This window comes from Rhinatrema bivittatum, chromosome 2, assembly GCF_901001135.1.
Source record: "Rhinatrema bivittatum chromosome 2, aRhiBiv1.1, whole genome shotgun sequence".
Classification (NCBI taxonomy): Eukaryota; Metazoa; Chordata; class Amphibia; order Gymnophiona; family Rhinatrematidae; genus Rhinatrema; species Rhinatrema bivittatum.
In genome coordinates this window covers 57,068,164-57,088,036 of record NC_042616.1, presented here as the reverse complement: position 1 = coordinate 57,088,036, position 19,873 = coordinate 57,068,164, and the positions used below count along the sequence as shown (strand labels likewise).

General features: G+C 44.6%; 1 protein-coding gene across 2 annotated transcripts in view; it reads left to right on the top strand.

Annotated features, from left to right (window-relative positions):
* PTPN23 (protein tyrosine phosphatase non-receptor type 23) overlaps positions 1–19,488 on the top strand; it is a 227,711-nt gene extending 208,223 nt beyond the window's left edge. For both annotated transcript variants that reach the window (XM_029588197.1, XM_029588198.1), the window contains 5 exons: positions 5,896–6,080; positions 6,269–6,373; positions 7,743–7,881; positions 14,912–15,025; positions 15,701–19,488. In XM_029588197.1, coding sequence (XP_029444057.1) covers positions 5,896–6,080; positions 6,269–6,373; positions 7,743–7,881; positions 14,912–15,025; positions 15,701–16,045 — 888 coding nt within the window. In that variant the 3' untranslated portion in view covers positions 16,046–19,488. The remainder of the gene's footprint in view (positions 1–5,895; positions 6,081–6,268; positions 6,374–7,742; positions 7,882–14,911; positions 15,026–15,700) is intronic.
* The last annotated feature ends 385 nt before the right edge of the window (positions 19,489–19,873 follow it).

The window sequence follows — 19,873 nt, the reverse complement described above, 5'->3', positions numbered from 1 at the left end:
CCTAAGAATCTTCCTCCAGCGGGGAGAAGAGTAGATCAGGGTGCAACAGGTTAATCCCAAAGAGAATTCTCCTTTTCAGCAGATTAGGGGGCTGGCTTTGAGGGACCACTTCTGCTGGTTTAGTTCTCTGCTATTATGGCATTCCTACGATGGTGCTCTCGAGAGAGCGCTTGGTTCCCTCTTTGGTACAAACCTCCTGATAGTGCGGTCTAATGAATCCAGTAGGAGTTTGTGGCACTTCTCTCTCGCCCAAAGGGGCAGGACTGCTAGATTCTCCTCTGGTGGGCATGGCGAATGCGGTTTTTGTCCGGAGATGCACTTCGCCCATAGGCATTGCTTTGACGGCGCAATTGCTTGAAGCTCTTTATCTCAAAGGGGCAGGCTTTCTGTTGAGGATGGGCTGTTTAGTGTCAACTTGAAGCTCTGATGAGCATTCTGATTTGCAGATGTTTGGTCCGGACTTTGATTCCGCATGTCCTGAAGGAGCTTGGAATCAGGGTTTCAAATGAGGAGTCTGATGAGGTGGATCAGTATTGGACAGATTGTGGGGACCAACAAAGGCCTTTCCCTTTCACAAGTCAGTAAAGAAGTTGGTAATTTGGGAATGGAACACCCCTAAATCTGCCTTAAAGGCTGGAGCTTTTGTCACCACCTAGGGTCGATGCTTCAGTGTTGGTGGTAATCAAAAATTCTGGTCAGCCGCTTTAAGAAATGTTCAACATCGCAAGTTGGAGATTCAACTCATGAAGGGAAATTCAACTCATGAAGATCTTTGAGGTTTCGGTCCTGGGCATAAGGACTGCGATTGACAGCAGTTTTATGCAGAACGCATGCCTGCACTGGGTCCAGCAGTTGCAGGAACCGCAAGCTGTCTGTGGCGCCCATGAGTTAGACTGAATGCTTAGCAAAGTTTGTGGCTTATGAGGGCAGATGACCCGATCAGGACATTTTCTAGGATTATGTCATCTGCGATGCCGACCAGAAGATTACTGTGGTTACGAAACTGGTCAGCAGATGTTTGGTTCAAATCTCAGCTGGATGCTCTTCCATTTAACAGCTAGCTATTGTTCGGAGAGGACTTGAAACAAATAATTAAGCATTTAGGAGAGTCCTAAGTCCTTAAGCTTCCAGAGTACAATAAGAGTTTTCATCAGACTAAAGGTTCTCGGAAGCAAAATTCAGACAGAGCACAGTCCTGGGGAAGAGTCTTTTCGGAGTGGACGGAAGCCATCCTGAGAATATAACCTGGTCCAGGCACTAGAGGTACAAAGTCCTCGCAATGAAATGAAGGATGGTCCACTCTTCAGTTCTGTCCATTGGAGGGCATTTAGTGCTCTCTTACAAGGAGTGGGCCAAAATTTACTACAGACCAGTGGGGTCCTAAGTGTTATAAAAAAAAAAAAAAAAAAAGCTACACATTAGAATTGCTTGGCCAATATGACAGGCTTACATGGTTTCCCTTTGTATTCCCCATGCCTTGCCAAGTGGTTAGTTGTTTGGGAGACAGGAGATCACTTGCAGCATCTGGGGGCTATAGTGTTGGTTCCTTTATCGAGTAAAGAACAGGAAGGTATTCCATTTATTTCATGGTGCCAAAAAGAAATGGTGGGAATGTTTCATCTGGTTTTGAATTTAAACTAGATAAATGCAGCCCTCAAGGTTCCATATTATTGAATGGAGACTTTGCGGTCAGTCATAGCGGCGGTATGCAATGAAGAGTTCTTGGAGTCTCTGGACTTGACAGAGGCATATCTGCACATAGCCATCAGTCCGGAGCACCAGCAGTTTGTTTTTGGAGGTTCGTGATCCTAGGGGAACATTTTCAGTTTTGGGCTGTTCGTTTCAGGTTGGCAATGGCTTTGCGTACATTCAAAGTGATGGTGTGGGTGGCAGAGACCCTCAAGATGAAATTTAATGTGGATAAGTGCAAGGTGATACATATAGGGAAAAATAACCCATGCTATAATTACACAATGTTGGGTTCCATATTAGGTGCTACAACCCAAGAAAGAGATCTAGGTGGATAACACATTGAAATCGTCGGTACAGTGTGCTGCGGCAGTCAAAAAAGCAAATAGAATGTTGGGAATTATTAGAAAGGGAATGGTGAATAAAATGGAAAATGTCATAATGCCTCTGTATCGCTCCATGGTGAGACCGCACCTTGAATACTGCGTACAATTCTGGTCGCCGCATTTCAAAAAAGATATAATTGCGATGGAGAAGGTACAGAGAAGGGCTACCAAAATGATAAGGGGAATGGAACAACTCCCTTATGAGGAAAGACTAAAGAGGTTAGGACTTTTCAGCTTGGAGAAGAGACGACTGAGGGGGGATATGATAGAGGTGTTTAAAATCATGAGAGGTCTAGAACGGATAGATGTGAATCAGTTATTTACTCTTTCGGATAGTAGAAAGACTAGGGGGCACTCCATGAAGTTAGCATGGGGCACATTTAAAACTAATCGGAGAAAGTTCTTTTTTACTCAATGCACAATTAAACTCTGGAATTTGTTGCCAAGGATGTGGTTAGTGCAGTTAGTATAGCTGTGTTTAAAAAAGGATTGGATAAGTTCTTGGAGGAGAAGTCCATTACCTGCTATTAAGTTCACTTAGAGAATAGCCACTGCCATTAGCAATGGTAACATGGAATAGACTTTTTTTGGGTACTTGCCAGGTTCTTATGGCCTGGATTGGCCACTGTTGGAAACAGGATGCTGGGCTTGATGGACCCTTGGTCTGACCCAGTATGGCATTTCCTTATGTTCTTATGAGATAAGATGTGTTGGTGCATCTTTATCTGGATGACGGGCTCATCCATATCTGTCAGCAGGCAGTGTAGCAGGTATGCTGCAGTTATGGTCCCTGGGCTGGATTGTAAATCTGGCAAAGAGCCATCTTGTTCCCTCTCAAACCCTGGAGTATCTGGGGGTTCAGTTTGACACACGGAAAGGAAGAGTGTATCAATGCTGATGGTACAGGGTCAGATTTGTCCCCTGTTGGTGCTTTCCATGCCCAGGGTCTGGGGCTATTTACCGGTCCTGGGCTCTATGGCTTTTGACGTTGGAGCTCTGGTGCCCTGGGTTTTGTACTTTTGCGATTTCTTCAAAGAGCTCTTCTCTCCCAGTGGAACCTGTTTTCAGAACAGTTTCATCTTCCCTGGTGGCTTATTTGTGTCAGTCTGGAGCGTGGTGTAAAATTTGAGGTTCTGGATAGAGTGATAGTCACCACCGATGCCAGCCTTTCTGACTGGGGGACAGTGTGTCAGGATCAGTCAGTACAGGGCCAGTGGTCAAAGAAGGAGACGACATGGTCTATCATTCAGTTAGAAACAAGAGTAGTTCTTCGCGTTGCTTCCCTTTCTGCCATGGTTACACAGCTGATCCATGCGGATTCTACCACTGTTATGCGACTGTCCTGTTTAGGTTCTGTCAGACAATACAACGACGGTGGCCTACATCAACCGGCAGGGTGAAGCCAAGAGCTGAGCAGTAGCTCAGGAGCCTAGGAGTTGATTCTTTGGATGGTACACCATTTGGAGCAGGTGACAGCTTTTCAGGGATATCCTCTGTCTGCCAATCTGGATGTGATGAATTTTCTTTGAGGAGTGCAGACTTTGTGTCTGCCAGTAAGGAAGATCTGTCCCTCTTGGACCCTTAATCTGATGCTTAGAGGAATGTGTTTAGAAGAACGTGTGATACTCTGTTTTGAGTCACTGCAGAGGGCTACCATGAAGGAACTAACTCTAAAGATTAGTTTTTCTGGTGGCCATTTGTTCAGCCAGGAGAATCTCAGAGCTTCTAGCTTTGTCGTGCCAAGATCCTTTTGCGCACGATGTAAGATCCTGGGGTATTGTTATGCACAGTGCCTTCCTTTCTGCTAAAAGTTGTTTTAGTGTTCCATCTTAGGCAAACTGTGGAACTTCTGACCTTTCTGGATTTGGATTTGTCAGTGTCTCACACAAAAGAGCTTCGAGGGTTGGCTGTAAGATGAGCATTATTGAGGTATCTTAAGGTTAGTAATGATTTTCAAAGAACAGATCACCTCTTCGTGCTGTGCACCGCTCCAAAAGAGGATTGCAAAGCTTCAAAAGCTACGATTGTGCGTTGACTAAAAGAGGCTGTTGGCTCGGATTATTTTTGTAAGGGTCGTCCTGTGCCTGAGGGTTTAAGAGCTCACTTAACTTGTTCTCTGTCATCCTCTTGGGTAAGTCCCAACAGGTGTCTTCACAGGAGGGTTTGCAGGGCAGCTACTTGAAAGTCTTGGCACACTTTTGCCAGACATTATCACTTGGTTGTCTGGGCTCCAGATTCCATGGGCTTTGGTGAGAGTGGACTTTGATGTTATTGTTTTACGAGCGGCACTCTCGAGGTCCCATCCTGTTTAGGGGAGCTTAGGTACATCCCCTGTTAATTTTCAGTCCCGGAATACCACAGATCAGTCCAGAGACTCACCCATTGGAGGAAGAAGAGGCCTCCGCTTGTACCGATATTTTGTATATAATGCAGAGTTGTTGATAATCTCAATGTTGTTCTACTTTGTTCATGTTAATAAATTTACATTTTTGTTTACAACTTCCCCTTCCTCATGTTCGGTGTGGGAGGTAGAATTCAAAGTTCTTAGTGCAGGGTACATTTGACATTATCTTGATTTGGGAACAGGTCAATACTGAGGGACTGCAAGTGGCACACTAGGTTATGTGTCAGTGAAACTATCTCCGTCTCCATCTGCCGGCAGGGAGGCAAAACCCAGGAGTCTGAACTGATCTGCGGTATTCCAGGAATGAAAATTAGCAGGTAAGAACCAATTTTCCTTTTCCTTTTAAGACATCTGCTATATCACTCTCACAAAGATACTGAACAGAATCTGGCTTAAGACAGATCCTTGAGACACTTCACTTATCATCCTTTCCTCAAAGTGAAACCCATTTGCCACCATTCTTCGTTATCACTCAACCAGTTTCTAATTCAGTCTACCTCCTTGGGACACCCCCCCTAAGTGGCTTAGTTTATTTATGAGTTTTCTGTATGGGATAATGTTGAAACCTTCGCTAAAATCCAAATAATTCTATTTATTTTTTCTAAAGGAGAGGATACTTGCAAGAACAAATAATATATCAGAAGCAAACCTTTCTCAGTGGAAAAGATGTTTTATAACAAAAGATCACAGTATTGGGAGTGGGGGTAGACTTGGGAATAATATTAGGAAATATTTCACAGAAAAGGTGGTGGATGCATGGAATAGTCCCCCGGTGGGAGGGGTAGAGGTAAAAACAGTAAGAGAATTCCAGAAAGCCTGGGATAACTACAGAGGATCCTTTGCTGCAGAATGAAAGTCAAAACCGAAGATCAAGTAGCATCCACAGTTTTGTAACTAGAAGAGAAAATTGGCCAACCACATAGGAGCTGCAGTTGCTTATCTGCCTGAATATGCTCTGTGTCTGAGTTCATGGTTGAAAGTCCATTCTGTAAACACTCAGTTGCTGTGCAGAGAGAATTGCATCTGAAGCTGGGGAATTCTTTGTATGGCTAATTGGCCATGGGGCAGCCATTGTTTAATAGTATCAGCAAAGGCATACAGCAGTTAGTGAAGCTATAGACAGCTGTGTGCATCGCTTCCCCTCTCAAGGTAATGTCTGAAGGCGGCCTTTTCAGCATTCAGGTGATTGACTGGGTAGTTGCACTGTTAATAGTGGAAGTTCCAGGTGAGTTTGTTGTATTGTACTTTTCCACAGATGAGATGTATTTGCATATGCTGGTCATTGAGGCAAAGTTAGATGGGTAGGAGTACGAACTTTTCCTTCTGGTCATGTGAACTTACAGGTCTTTACTGAAGAATAAACGATGCTTCACTACATATCTATCTATTTCATTCTTTTTTTATTTATTTTTAAAGCAAAAGGTTGTCCGCTACTTCCCAACAGAGCGAGGACAGCCCATGGTGCAAGGACCAATCACACTAACTTTGACAAGCCACAAAATGGTGCAGACACATGTGGAGAGGATGATCACACTTCAGTATCGGGACCAGAGCCTGAAACGAACCATCATCCACCTGCAGTTCACTTCCTGGCCAGAGCTGTACGTGTTCCCACAGAGTTGGGGAAGAGGGTCATCTATGCTACATGTTTCAAGGCAGAACAAAGCCTTTAAAATGAAACTCAGTTGTAGCTGGTCGCTAACTGATTATGCTGAGAAATGTGCTTGAATAGAAATTTCTTCTGTCAGCTTGATGTTGTTTTCATCATTAGCTGGTTTTTCTCTTGCAGGGGACTGCCAGACAGTAAAGGGAACCTGCTGCGATTCATCCAGGAAGTGCACGGTCATTATCTGCACCAGCGTCCCCTTCATACCCCTATCGTGGTCCACTGCAGGTAAAGACACGCCTTCCTATCCTCCCTTCCATATTACCAGCATGCTGTACTGCAGAGAAATCAACTCCTCATTCACCATCCACTCCCTTTCTATATCCCTGTCATGGTGAAGTGACTGTAAAGTCACATGTATTGCGCCTCCACCTGCTCTTGCACTCTATACCTGTTTCATGATGCACGATTGGTAAAGTCATTCCTTTCCATCCTTCACCTACTCCCATTCCTTCCTGTCAGGGCTTCATACTTTATACCCCTGTGTTGATGCACAGATGGTAGTCATCCCATCCATTCATCACCCATTCCCACTCTGTACCACCATAGTGGTTCATTGCAGGTAGTCCACCCTACCTGTTTTTACTCCATGTCCCCAGTAGGTAGTGTCACTCTTACCATCTTTCCTCAACATTATAGGTATGTTTTTCACAGCTGTGATGTAGCTTGTCTCTCTCCATTCTTTGTCTTCCTATCTGCAATATACAGTACCAGGAATTTTCCCTGGGAGTCAATATGCACACGCTGCACCCTGCATCTTTCCCCTTCAGGCAGTAGCAAGGGAAACTCAGATTGGTGGCACGTTCTCATGTTGGCCTGCAATATGCCCGTTTTGGAAGAGACGTTGCTCATCCATTAGAGGTGTAGTCGAAACCATGAGCTCTCCTGAAATTTCTGCATAGCATGTTGGACCATTATTTGCGGAATATAAATATTTTTAGTAAATAAACTCAACAGTAAAGCAAATTGATAGAAACACAGCAATTGATGGCCAATGATATAGTCTAGGCTGCCCATGCCTGATACGATACCACAGGGCTTACCCGATCTCAGGGGTTATCCTCACATTAAGGATCCTTTGCTTATGCCGTGCTTCCTTTCATTTCCTATAGTTTAGAGGCGCTTAGATATGTTCTGTAGCCTGTGCCTTTTTTTCTGATACTAAACTTGAAACCAGTGGATCCATGATCATTTGAGAGCTACTGCTGAACATTTTATGATATACCACAAGATATTACAATAAGTTATAAACTGTGGTTCTTCTGGGAGATACATCATTGTATGTTCCCTTTCCCAGATAATACGGATCACTCCAATGAGCCTTAAAAGCTGATGGTAAGTCTCCTGTGGGGTTCCTGCTTCCTGCAGAGTTGATGTGCTTGCACTAAATGGAAAAAGGATAGACAGCTGCCAACTGCAGGTTATCCTCGCACACTTGGCATTTAAAGGTTCCGCCTGGAGCAAGGTCACTTCCAGACCTCTGACAGTTGGTGGAGCCGGAGCCTCCTGATATAGGTGCCCTACAGAAAGAAGACATGACCTTAAAAACCAAAGCGTACAATGTTTATAACAGTGTAACCTGGTATCTTCCCACCAGCTCTGGAGTTGGAAGGACAGGGGCTTTCTGCCTTACGTACGCAGCATTACAGGAGGTGGAGGCTGGCATCGGGATCCCAGATCTGGTTCAGCTGGTGAAGAGGATGAGACAACAGAGGAAGCACATGCTCCAGGAGAAGGTACTGTATGGTTTAATGTAATGTGCTGTCCCACACTGCGGAAGTCATACTTTATATTAGAATTGTGAGGGGGCATGCTCAGAATACTAGGACAGGACTGTCATATAAACTGAATGCAGAAATGAGTTAATGTATATGAAGCTAAAAACCTGTTTATATTCATTTATATGGAATTTCGTGCATCATAGCAATGATAATGGTCTGGAGTTGAATACTTGTTTAATGCCCTGTCAGCTGCTTTCCATCAGGTCTTAAGAAAGAGGAAATGCATTTCACATTGTTTGTTGTTACAAGACTTTGATTTATATTGCTGAATCTGACTTTCCCCCAACTAGGTGCTATAAAAAAACTATTGGAAATATTGGACAATAACCACATGTAATACTTCTTCTATTTTACTTGCATGCAAAGAGATAGTCATAGCCAGTTTAAAGAAATCAGGAAATGCAGATCCATATATCATTTCAGTTATTCAATACAAGCCGTTAAGCCCGTTAAACGGGCGAGATGTTTGTTCCAAATGCCAGCTAAGTGTTGTGTGTGGAGGTGTCCGGATGTGTACTCTTTCCCCCTCCACCTTCTCTCCCTTTGCTCTACCCTTGCACTCAATGCTCCCTCCTCCAGCTCCCCTCTCCTCTTCTGCTGTCCCATCTCCCCAACCCCCTCTCACTTTCCCACTGCTCCTCCTCATCTCTCATTCTCCCAAAGTTCCTCCTTTCTTCCACAGGTCCTCTCCTGCAGCCCCTTCCCATTCTATCACCCGCTGGTCTGCCCCTGCAGCCCCCCTCTCCCCTCACTCTTCTATTACACTCCCTTTTCCCTCACTGCTCCTCACTCTTCCTTATTCTCCCACTCCTCCTCCTCTGGCCCTCCCCTTTCCTCTTACTATCCTCTTCCCCCTCCACCCTCTCTCCCTTTGCACCCCCCTTGCACTCAATGCTCCCTCCTCCAGCTCCCCCATCTCCCCAACCCCCTCCCACCTTCCCACTGCTCCTCCTCATCTCTCATCCTCCCAATGTTCCTCCTTTCTTCCACAGGTCCTCCCCTGCAGCCCCTTCCCATTCTATTCCCCGCTGGTCTGCCCCTGCAGCCTCCCTCTCTCCTCATTCTTCATTACACTCCCCTTTCCCTCACTTACTCAGCACCCTTCTCTTCCTTATTCTCCCACTTCTCCTCTTCTGGCCCTCCCCTTTCTTTTACTATCCTCTTCCCCCTCCACCCTCTGTCCCTTTGCACTCATCTTGCATGCACGTCTGACAGAGCCGCGGGGTCTCTCTCTCTCTCGTGCGCGCGCGTGCCTCGCCAAAGCCCTCACATGGCTCCATTTCCTCCCACCGCCGCTCCGCTCTGACCGACGTGCTCTCTCTGTCCGTCAGAGCCACGGCTCTCTCTCTCTCTCGCACGCGTGCGCGCCTCGCCGCGGCACTCGCGCGGCTCCATTTCCTCCCGGCGCCACTCTGCTCTGATCGACATGCTCCCTTGCCTGCGCATGCGCGGTAGAGTTGCTCTCTACTGCGCATTTGCGGGCCGTCGGTCAGAGCCCATTTATAAGGTAGATTAAACAGTAGCTTATTACATAGTATATTATTCAATATTAAACAGTAGCTTATTACATAGTATATAATTATTAATTGGAGCTTTGCACCTCTGGGTGGTTTTACTTACAACATGATGTATTTCCATATAAGGTAAAACTCAGATTCTGACCAGTAAAAGCTCTGTTAGTTATCTATATTTCTAGCAGATTCTGTATTCTATGAATTATAATTTTTGCTATTTCATGTCATTTTTTTTCACAGTTTTTTTTCATTAATTTTTAGTGTGCACTAATTTCTAATTAGTGCACACTAAATGGAAACATTTAGTGGGCACTCACTGAAACAAAACAAAAAAACCGTGTCACATCCCTAATAATTTTATTCCTGCATACAGCCTTTACATCTCTAAACGTTTTACTGCTAACCGTTCTGGTTTGTTAGCTCTGGTCAGGGTAGAACATTGACTTTGGCTTCAGTTTAGCAGAGGTTCTGTAGTTTACAGCATAGAAAACCATTTCTGGTTAACTCTGAGACCTGCACATTGAGCTTAGCTTAGAATTAGAAAAAGTACAAACAGGCCAAAGGCCATCTTTCTAAGATTCTGCAGTAATGGTACCTTATATCCATAAAGTACTTTGAACTGCTTTTCTGTCTTGCAATGTAACTTCATTGTTCTACTCTGGATAGATTCTGAGGCACAGAGATAAAGTGACAAGCCTCAGAGAGCATCTGTTTCAGAGCTGGGATTAGAACAAAGACTCAGAGAGAATGGATTTTTTTCTTCTCAGTTAACCACTATGTATGTTTGTTACCTGGAGTCCATTGTTTAGAACTTGCTAGTTAGGTATCGGGAATACCTAGAGTTGCATCTCAGTGCTGCCATAGACTTGGACCCAGGACAAATAATTTTCTATAGCATTCTCCCCACACCAGTCAGGACCTGGAAGTCTGCCCTCTGATTTTTCAGGGGAGACCAATGAAGCTCTGAGTTCCTGCTGCTTTGAGTGTTTTGGTTGAGTTTCTGCTCTCCTTCAATTCTCAGTTGGTTTGTGCATGGAAGAAATGCAGTGAAAGGAATCTTTTCTGACCTGTCAATTTCCTTTCTATTAACTGTAAAAAGCAGTAAGAACATGGCAGTGATTTCTTTCTTTGAAGCACATCCTACACTTGAGACGCCCGAGTTTTCATACATTGTGGACCATCCTTCTCTGATGAGCTGGCAGGGGAGCTTAAATTGCTGCAGTAGTGAGCTGTCCCTACAGAGAATGTGCCTGACCGCATGGGAATCTGGTGGAGGGCTGGGCTGGTGACCCATATGCTGGGCAAATAAAATGTACAGGCAGATTGATTAAGCAGAAGCAACTTGATTGAAAACTGAAATGACTTGTCAGTAAATGTGTGTCCAATGGGGCATTCTCAGAATGTTTGTCATATCTACAAAAAACTGTCAGTGCTTCAGTGGCAGTCTAGACTTACTTGCAATAGGTAGAAATGTTTTGAATTAGCCTTTGGAGAGGAACATTTTGAGTCTTCTGCATTGTACATGCTTCCCAGAATATCTGACAACATTCACTCGGAGTTCTTGGTTCTCGAAGCTGGTAAAGTTTTCAGAAAATTACTTAAGAATATAGGATATACCCTGCTGGGGTCTGTTCAAGATCTATAAAGCCCAGCATCTATCTCTGACAGTGGCCAGTCCGGGTGGCAAGTATCAGACAGATCCCAAAAAGTAGATTCTTGTTACTCACTCCCCAGGGATAGCAATAGCTTTCCTTAATCTACCTGGCTAATAATGTTCTTTTAAGCCCTGCTTTCCCTGCACGTACCCGGATCAGTCCAGACCATGGAGCCTCCTGTCCAGCAGATGGAGACAGACCAAAACTGAAAGGGTATCTCATATCAGGACAGAGCCTACCCTGCATCCCTTCTGTATTCATCTGTCTCCAGCAGATGCAGGCAGCTGAACCTGTGGTTCCCCTTCTTATCTCCTTATCTTTTGTCCCTGAGGGGATCTTATTCCTTTTCTTTACTGGATCGAGCAAGTATTAGCTCTTGTCTATATTAAAAAAAAAAATAAAATAAATTTTACTTTTGAAAGATTTCTCTGTATTTTTCTGGGAGACAGTCCTGTCTCCTCACTCTGCTGGTCGGCTTAGGGGGGGCTTTGCTCCTTGAAATCTTCAGCCTAGGCTCACATTCCCGGTGACCTTCTGGGATGATACTGGTGGTCCAGTCAATCCCCCTTGGCTAGCTGTCCACATAGGGCCGGTGAAAGATAAACTTTCCTCTGCACTAATTAAAAAAAAAAAAAAAAAAGAGGGGGGGGGGGAAGATTTTTAAATGAAGCCCTATCTGACTATTTTAAGAACCGTGGACAGCTCCGGCAGCGTGCAGCACCCTGCTTTGCTAGTCACCTTGACATGTCCTCTGGCAACAGATTCCAATGATTGTGGGTAAGATTGAAAACTACTTCTCCAATTTGTTTTACATCTCCTGATTGTTAGCTTCATGGGGTGTCCTCTTGTTTTAGTATTATTTGAAAGGAAAAATAATCATCCTGGGTTTACCTTTCCTTCCCTTCATGATTTTATAAACTTCTACCATGTTTCCTCTAAGCCATCTCTTCTCCATACCAAAGAACCATAGCTGCAAAGCCTCCTATCACAGGGGAGCCATTCCATCTGTAATGCTGGGGAAGGACAAAAATTAAATTCCAACATTAAACTGTCCATAGGATTAATTCCAACTGTGTCTACTTTCCAACACACAATTATAAAATCAGAGAATATGCGCAGTCAAGGAATCACACTTCCTAAAACTATCTGAAAGTTGAGAAGATGATGTAAAAAAAAAAAAGACTATTCAATCAGCTTGTCAAAATTTTGTTGACATCTCAACAGAATTCCATTAATTAAGTATGAGTGGAGTCGAAAATGATGGACTTAAATCAAAGACAAGCAGCAGGAGGTTGGAAAGGCTCAAGATAGCATTGGCATAACTCATCTGATGGGGAAGTGAAAAAGGCAGAAAGCTTGGTTATTTCCATCTGAGCCCAGACTGAATGTCTCGTTAACCATGCCCGGTGTATTGTGTTTCCCAGAAATGACCTTGTTGAAGCAATGGTAGCATGTACAGGAGAAATTTCCTAGTGTGTAGCCAGATGGACTCAGGACCAGTTGGTTATGTGTTCCTCTGCTAGCAGATGGGAGACTGAGTCAGGTTTCAAAGCTGACATCACCCTGCACTGACCTCAGCTCTTCAGTATCTCTCAGTCTTCTAGCAGATGTGGACATTATCCCCACACTAGCATGGTGTTAGCGGGATTACAACACAAACAAAGACATTTTTACCTCCACTTTAAAAGAAGATCGAGCCCCGCTTTCCTGCGATGATATCTAGGGTCCCCTCTGCCTTTCCTCCTTTCTCAGACATTTCTGAAAAATTTATTTATTTATTTGAAGCTTTTATATACCGAGGTTTAGCGCATGCCTTCACCCCGGTTTACATTGAAACGAAACAATGATACATAGAACAAGTAGTGAAACAAAAGTATATATAACAGGTCATGGAGCAGGTTGTAACAGGAAATAACTAAAATAGTTTAAGCCAAATAACGAAAATGAATATAGAAACGAAAAACGAGAAAGGTATATACAATAGAGGGGGAGGCAGTGGGAGGAGGAAGGGGTAAATATCTGCGGAAAAGAGAAGAGGGGAGAAGTAGGGAGGCTTATGGCATCATAATTGTAATTTGCTTAAGTCATCATTGAAAGTCTGGCTGAAGATCCAGGTTTTCAGTTCTTTTCTGAATGCTTTATTATCGATGATATTGGTTAGGTAGTATGGAAGGGCATTCCAGAGTTTTGGCCCAGCTATGGAGAGAGCTCTATTTCTGGTGTTCGTAAGCTTTGCCATGGGATATGTGGGTATTTCGAGAAGTCGTTTGTCAGAAGTTCTGGTGTTCCGTTGAGGTTTGTGGGGGTGGAACATTTTACTGACTGCAGAGTTATCTGTATTGTGTACTGCGTTATGGATGATCGTCAGGGTTTTGTATTCTATTCTCTGAATGATTGGTAGTTCTGTCACCTCGCTTTACCTCTTTGCCAATCCTATTTTCCACTTGAGCTTTTGCTATCCTTAGTTCTTTCCATGTTGTTTTTGTTTGGTTTTTTTTGTTTCACCAGATATTCTTTCTTGTCGTCTTCTTTTTGAGTTCCTTTGTACTTTTTTGGATGCTTATCTTTTTGCCTTTATTTTTTCAGCTACCTCTTTGGAGAACTATATTTGGTTTTTTTCCCCTCTTACTTTTAAGTACTTTTTTTACATAAAGATTTGCTGCTGCTATTACAGCTTCTCCCAGCCTTCTGGTTCCTTTTCAAAGTACGTTCCCATTTTACCAAAGTCCGTGTTTTTGAAATCCAAAACCTTGATCTTCATGTGACTTGTCTTCATCTTGGCTGCTCTATCAGTCCATATAGTCTGATGATCCCTGGTGCTCAGGTGGGCACGGACCCAGACATTAGAGAAACTCTCTCTTTTTGTGAGTACCAGTTCCAGTATTGCTTTCCCCCTAGTGAGTTCATCACATTTTCCTAAGCAGAGCCCTTTAAAGGCATCCACAGTTTCTCTACTCCTTGCAGATTCTATGAAAGGGATACTCCACATCTGGAAGATTAAAATCACTGACAAGCAACATCTCACCTTTCTTTCCCACTTTTTGGATGAATTTGATTAGATCTCTGTTCACTTCCTCTGAGTCTGAGGCCTGTAGACCACAACAATATAGATAGATGTGCCATCATCTCATTCTAATACAGCCTACAGTGCTTCTTCCTTTCCCCCAAACACCATGTTTTTCAACTGCTTGGATATTGTTCTTGACCTAGAGAGCTACTCCTCCCCCTTTTCTATTATCTCTGTCCTTCCTCATTAGTTTATTGTATGGTATGGCAGTATCTGAATCATGAGACAAACTGAATTATGGCTCTGTAATAACAACAATATCAAAGTCTGCCTCCACCGTTAAGGCCTGCAGATCTGGAAATTTATTACCCAGACTACAAGCATTTGTTCTTGGAGCTTTCTAGCTATTTTTCTCTTGGCTGTATGCTTTTCTTGGCTTTCTTTTTGGCTCTTTTGCTTAGGAGTGTACTAATGAACTGATCTATTTTGTTAATCTCTACTCCTACTTCCTCTGTTGGGGACAACTTTCCAATTCCATTGTCTGTCTTCTGCCATCCCCATCCGCTAGTTTAAACGCCTGCTGACACATGACCTGGATTTCTCAGCTCTAAGGATGAGGGGTCTCGCTAGGCAGCAGAAAGGCCTTGTCATGGTCTGAGGGTGGGAGGTCTTTGTAACCAGCAGGTGAGATCTTCTTGTGGCCTGAAGGTGGTGTCCCCTCTCGGGATTTAAAATCCAATCAAAATGAGAGCACAGAAGAGTTTGCAAGCGTATGTGCCTGTGTGAATTTTTCTCTCCTCCTATTTCAGCTGCATCTGAAGTTCTGCTATGAAGCTGTTCTGAAGCATGTTGAGCAGGTTCTGCAGAGACATGGGGTCACCACACTGTCCTCCAGCAAACCACTTAACAGCGCGGCGCACAAGGTGGGTCACGTGTATAGGCCAGGCATAGTAGATGGATCACTTGCTTACGCACACTTAGCATGCAGTTTTTTATTTTATTGAAATTTATATTCTGCCTCCACATAAATATTATTTCAAGGTGGATCATGTTAGCATTAGTGCATGCTTATGTGATGTACTCCTTCCATCATTACAGCGTGTAAGGCGGGATAGAGGTGTGCATGCATACACACCCCCCACTTCCGATCAGGTCCCAAGGAACATTAGTGCTGTGCATGAGATGGGTCAATCTCCTCCACTCTGCCAGCATGTAAGATGGGTCAGAGAGATGCACATGCATGCATCCCCCACTTCTCATCATGAACCAAACAGCAGAAAGCGTAGCCTCTCTCTCACCAAAAGTGATTACAAGAGGCTTTTCCTTCATATGCCCTTCTGGTTTCGGTTGTTATAGTTGCTTAAGTACAGTCAGTGAAGAAAAATCACAGATCTCTACTTAACCAGCTGTTATCTGAAATACCTATTGGAAGCTGCCGGTTAGCCAAATGCTTTCTTTATGAGGAAGATAGAAGAGGTAGTAATATATCATATGATTTTGGGGAGCCTGGTGTGGAGGAACAGATTTGGAACCAGATTGTCTCCAGATCGGGGGTCAGTTGCTCATTGTGTCACTCACTTTTCTTCTCTCTCTTCCAGCTCTATCCTCTGCAGGATCCACAGGACATTGTGCTAGGAGGGGACATGCCCATCAGCTCCATTCAGGCTACTATAGACAAGCTGAGCATCAGACCGTCTGCTGGTATGGAGCCTTCCGCCAGCTGGCAGATGCCTTTCCTGCCGGAGCAAGCCTTGACCAGCGATTCGGTGAATGGCCTGAGTGCTGCAGTGCTGCCTCCAGATCTCGCCGAACACACAGACGCCGCTGTCACCGAGTCTGCACCTCAGTCTCCCCCTGCTGTAGCATCGCTTCCCTTCACTGAAGGTCCTGGGCCCAGTATAGAGAGCAGTGGAAACCATGCAGAGGAGAGTGTGAAAACATAGACTAAGCGTAGTTAGAGCAGTCAACTGTTAGTACAACACCTTCCTCCTCCTCCCTGGAGCTCTTGGCATCCCTGACACCGGAAGCTTTCACCTTGGACAGCGCTCTGATGGGGAAACAGAAGATGAGCAAGCAGAGCTTCCTGCAGCCCCAGAATGGGGAGGGACTTTCGCGGGGGGCACGGACCGGTGATGACCCCCTCAGCATGCTGGATCCCCTGTGGACACTGAATAAAACCTGAGCAAAGTTGATGCCAGTGACTTCTATGGCTTGTCCGTGGACCAGCCTGTCAGACAAACATGGGTACTCTGCACTTTCCCAAGGGCAGCTCCTTCCCACATCCAGCTTTCAACTGTGACTGAAAATCGGTCTGCCTGCCTGCAGAGACATACTGCTGGAGGTCTCAGGACCCTGAGCAGAGTCACTTTAACTTATCAGCTACAATACTACAAAGACAAAATGCACTAATGCAGAGCTGCTCATTGGTGGAGCTGAGCTCTCAGCCAACCAGGGCTGACCTTGGGCCTAATCCATTTGTATGTCGAGCTCTCAGTACCCTTTCTCCCTTCGCAGTGACTCCTGCCTCGGGATCACATAGAACATTCCACCTTGAAGAGAGAGAAGAAGCCTTTCCTGCTCCCTGCCAGCTTTCATTTCTTTGGGGCTTGGATTCTTTAATGGGTGACATTTGTGCTATCTGTGGTTTTCATGTCCTTTCGCAGCTGAGATACGACCTGTAAACCTGAGGGAACAGGGGGGAGTTCCTTTTTCAGCCTGTCGGGCAGCTTGGTGCCCTGGGGGAGGGTAGGAAGCATGCGGACGGCTGTGATCATCCTTCTGATCTGCAGGGAGGAAGGGGAGACTCGGCCTAGCAGCAGGGCAGCATTGACACCTTGCATCTAACTGAACCAGAAGAGCGCCAGGCTGTTGCTGTTTAGGCAGGATGTTTGTACGGTTTCTTCAGTCTCGCACAGAGGTTGAAGTTGGCAGAGCGTTTAGAGACTATGTGCAAGGCTGTATGATAGGATGGAGAGAGAGCCTGAACATTGGTCCACACTTACCTGAGGTCAGTCAGCCACTGTTTGTTCACATCTACCATTTGAAAGAAGTTAGCAAGCACTGATCTTAGAGTTTTTAGGCAAAGGGAACTATAAGACTCTGCCACTAGGGTGCCATGCATATGCTTGCTTCAGAGCTGACTTCCTGCTAAAATGTCAGTGCCTTTTTCCTTCATGAGGTGGTTTGGTGGTGTCACCATTTACCCCTTCCCCCTATGAAACAGACATCCACAATTGCTCGCTGCTTCTTCCTAGTCCCCACCATCAAGTGAATGTTTGATCTTTCTCCAAAGTCAGGCGTAATTGTCCCAAAGGCTGCCCCTCCTCATGCTCCTCTTTCTGATATGTTGGGGGGGGGGGGGGAGGAATAAGGGGAGCAGGAGAAGATGGTGCAGTGCAGAACATATTTATGGAGCCTGCGCAGGCCTGGGTTAATGCTGTACCTGATGGTTTAAGCAGCCGTGACTGACTCGGTTTCCATGTCACTAGGAGCTGCTGTCGATGCTGCAGGGTAAAGGAACCCGGAACCTCTTGTTTTGCGGTGGGTGCTCTGAATGCATTAAGCGTGCCCTGTTTGAGCACTGCAAAGAAATGTAGGAGAAAACAGTTTCATAAATAGACTTTGCCAAGTTAAGTGGTGGAAATGGAGTAAATTTCAGGTTAGAGAACTGTGACTTCATAGGTTGGTGGTTCCAATGTCTGAGAACAAATCTGGAATTGAACTTTTGGACAAATGTCTCGTGCTAACTAACCCTATGCTTTCCTCTTGCTCATGCTTACTTGCTGATTGCCTGTAATTTCAAAGAGAGTTGCAGTACCCAAAGTGTGTCCTCTCCTGTTCTTTGTATATGTTAGTTTTAAAAATGAGAAAGCATGGTCTGTTTTTCCTGTTATTGAGATTGCACTTATTCTTTTGAAAAACTGAATAAAATATACATTTTCAACAAATCAAGGAAAGTTGCCCTTCACCTGAGCCATGGGCAGTGGCCAGGGCTCTGAGACACAATGGCCGTTTCATATTTGGGGTAATATCTGACCATAGGATGCCACTCCTGGCACAATGGCTGGTATTTGTTCAAGAGTTGAAACTTACTTTGAGTTGGTGCATTTCAAAACCGCATCCCCATCATACACATCCTCTCTCCCTCTCTTAGCCTCCCTGGCCTTTCATATATGGTGGCACCCGCAGGGATTTTTAACAGCTTTTAGCTGTAGCATCCATTCCCACAGCCAGACTGTAGAGCAGGACCTCCTAAAGTGCCGTTCCTTTTATGCCTTTTCAGAGGGGTTCGCTTGTTGATGCAATGGTAAAGTGAAATTTGCACGGATGGATGGCAACTAGAAGATGGCTTCAGGACCAGATGAAAAACAGTCCTAAGCACTGCCACGTGTAGAAGGACAAGGTTCTGGTCCAAAGCATGATTTACGTGTGTGCAGACTGAGCCATAGCATCACCCGATGACAATAATAAAAAGGGTATGCAGGATGGTAAAATATCAGTGTGTTGTTGCAGATCATATTTTCTCCTTGGGTTAAACAGGAATAGAAGCCACCAGGAGCCAAGTTTATTTCAGGATGAAAGGCACTACCATTGCTCAGCTCATTAAAGGAGATTTTACTTTTACAGATTGTTCCTCTAAATGCGCACTGCTGTCTTGGCCCGCAGGAGGTTGGGATCTTGCAGGCATGCCATTTCTCCAGTTCTCACTACTGCAAAACCACATTAAAAATAAAAAAGGACTGCTCTTTAAAACCTGCTGCTTCCGATATTGCAGCCTGCAGTAGTAAGTGAGAGAGATGCTTATGAACAGTAATCATCTTGAAAAGAAAACATTTTTTTTGCTGGTAATCCTATCAGAGGGCCCTATGAATAAAACCACAAGGCATGAGTGACTTATAAAAAGGTTTTATGGAATAACAAAAATTAAATGACCTGATCTTGATTCTAACCCTGCATGACCCAAAGCTGCAGCCAGGCTAGATTCCCAGAGCGTGGGCTGTTTAGACAGTCTTGGACATGTGGCAGGCCTCACAATATCCTCTCATCTGACTAATGCTTGCTTTACTTGAGGCAGCTTGTCTTGCTTATTGATCTGCTGCTGAGCTTCCTGTCTCTTTTTTTTTTTTTTCTTCCTTGTTTGGGCTTATTCTGTCATTTACATACTTCATGGATGTTGAGGCATGTGCGTGAGGAATTTCATCTAGTAAAACATGTAACTGATAGATAATGATAGACACCAAAGGGGTACTTGTAGCCATTATAAAGGAATTCTATGCGTCAACCCTTTTTTTTTTTTTTTATTACTAGCTGCAAATAACCATTTATCAAAAATCCTACGTTCGCTGGGTAGGATTAGCCAGTCTTGAGAGAATGTGATAAATAAAATCAGAATAGGAGTAATACTTGGTCTAGCAACCAGTCATGAAGGCTTAGCAGGAGAGGAGATAGTTCGGCACAGGCATTGTAAAGCGAGGGGGTAATTGGGGTAACTGGAATCTATATAGTGGTGGGGAGTTGCAGTGTTCTCTCTGTACTTCAGCCCAAATTCTGCATAAGTGTAAGTTTGCCCCTACACACACCTGTTCTTGCTTCTTGTACATACAAGAGTTGTCTTGTTGGCACAAGCAGCTCACTCTGAGCCACAGTGGAACTAGCCTGTGTGTGGTCTCTATGGCCCTCCCACCCTACCGCAAATGTAGAGACCATCAGAACAGAGGATCCATCTGAATATTCAAGGCCTGCGCTTTCTAGGCCAAAAAATGTAAGTGTCC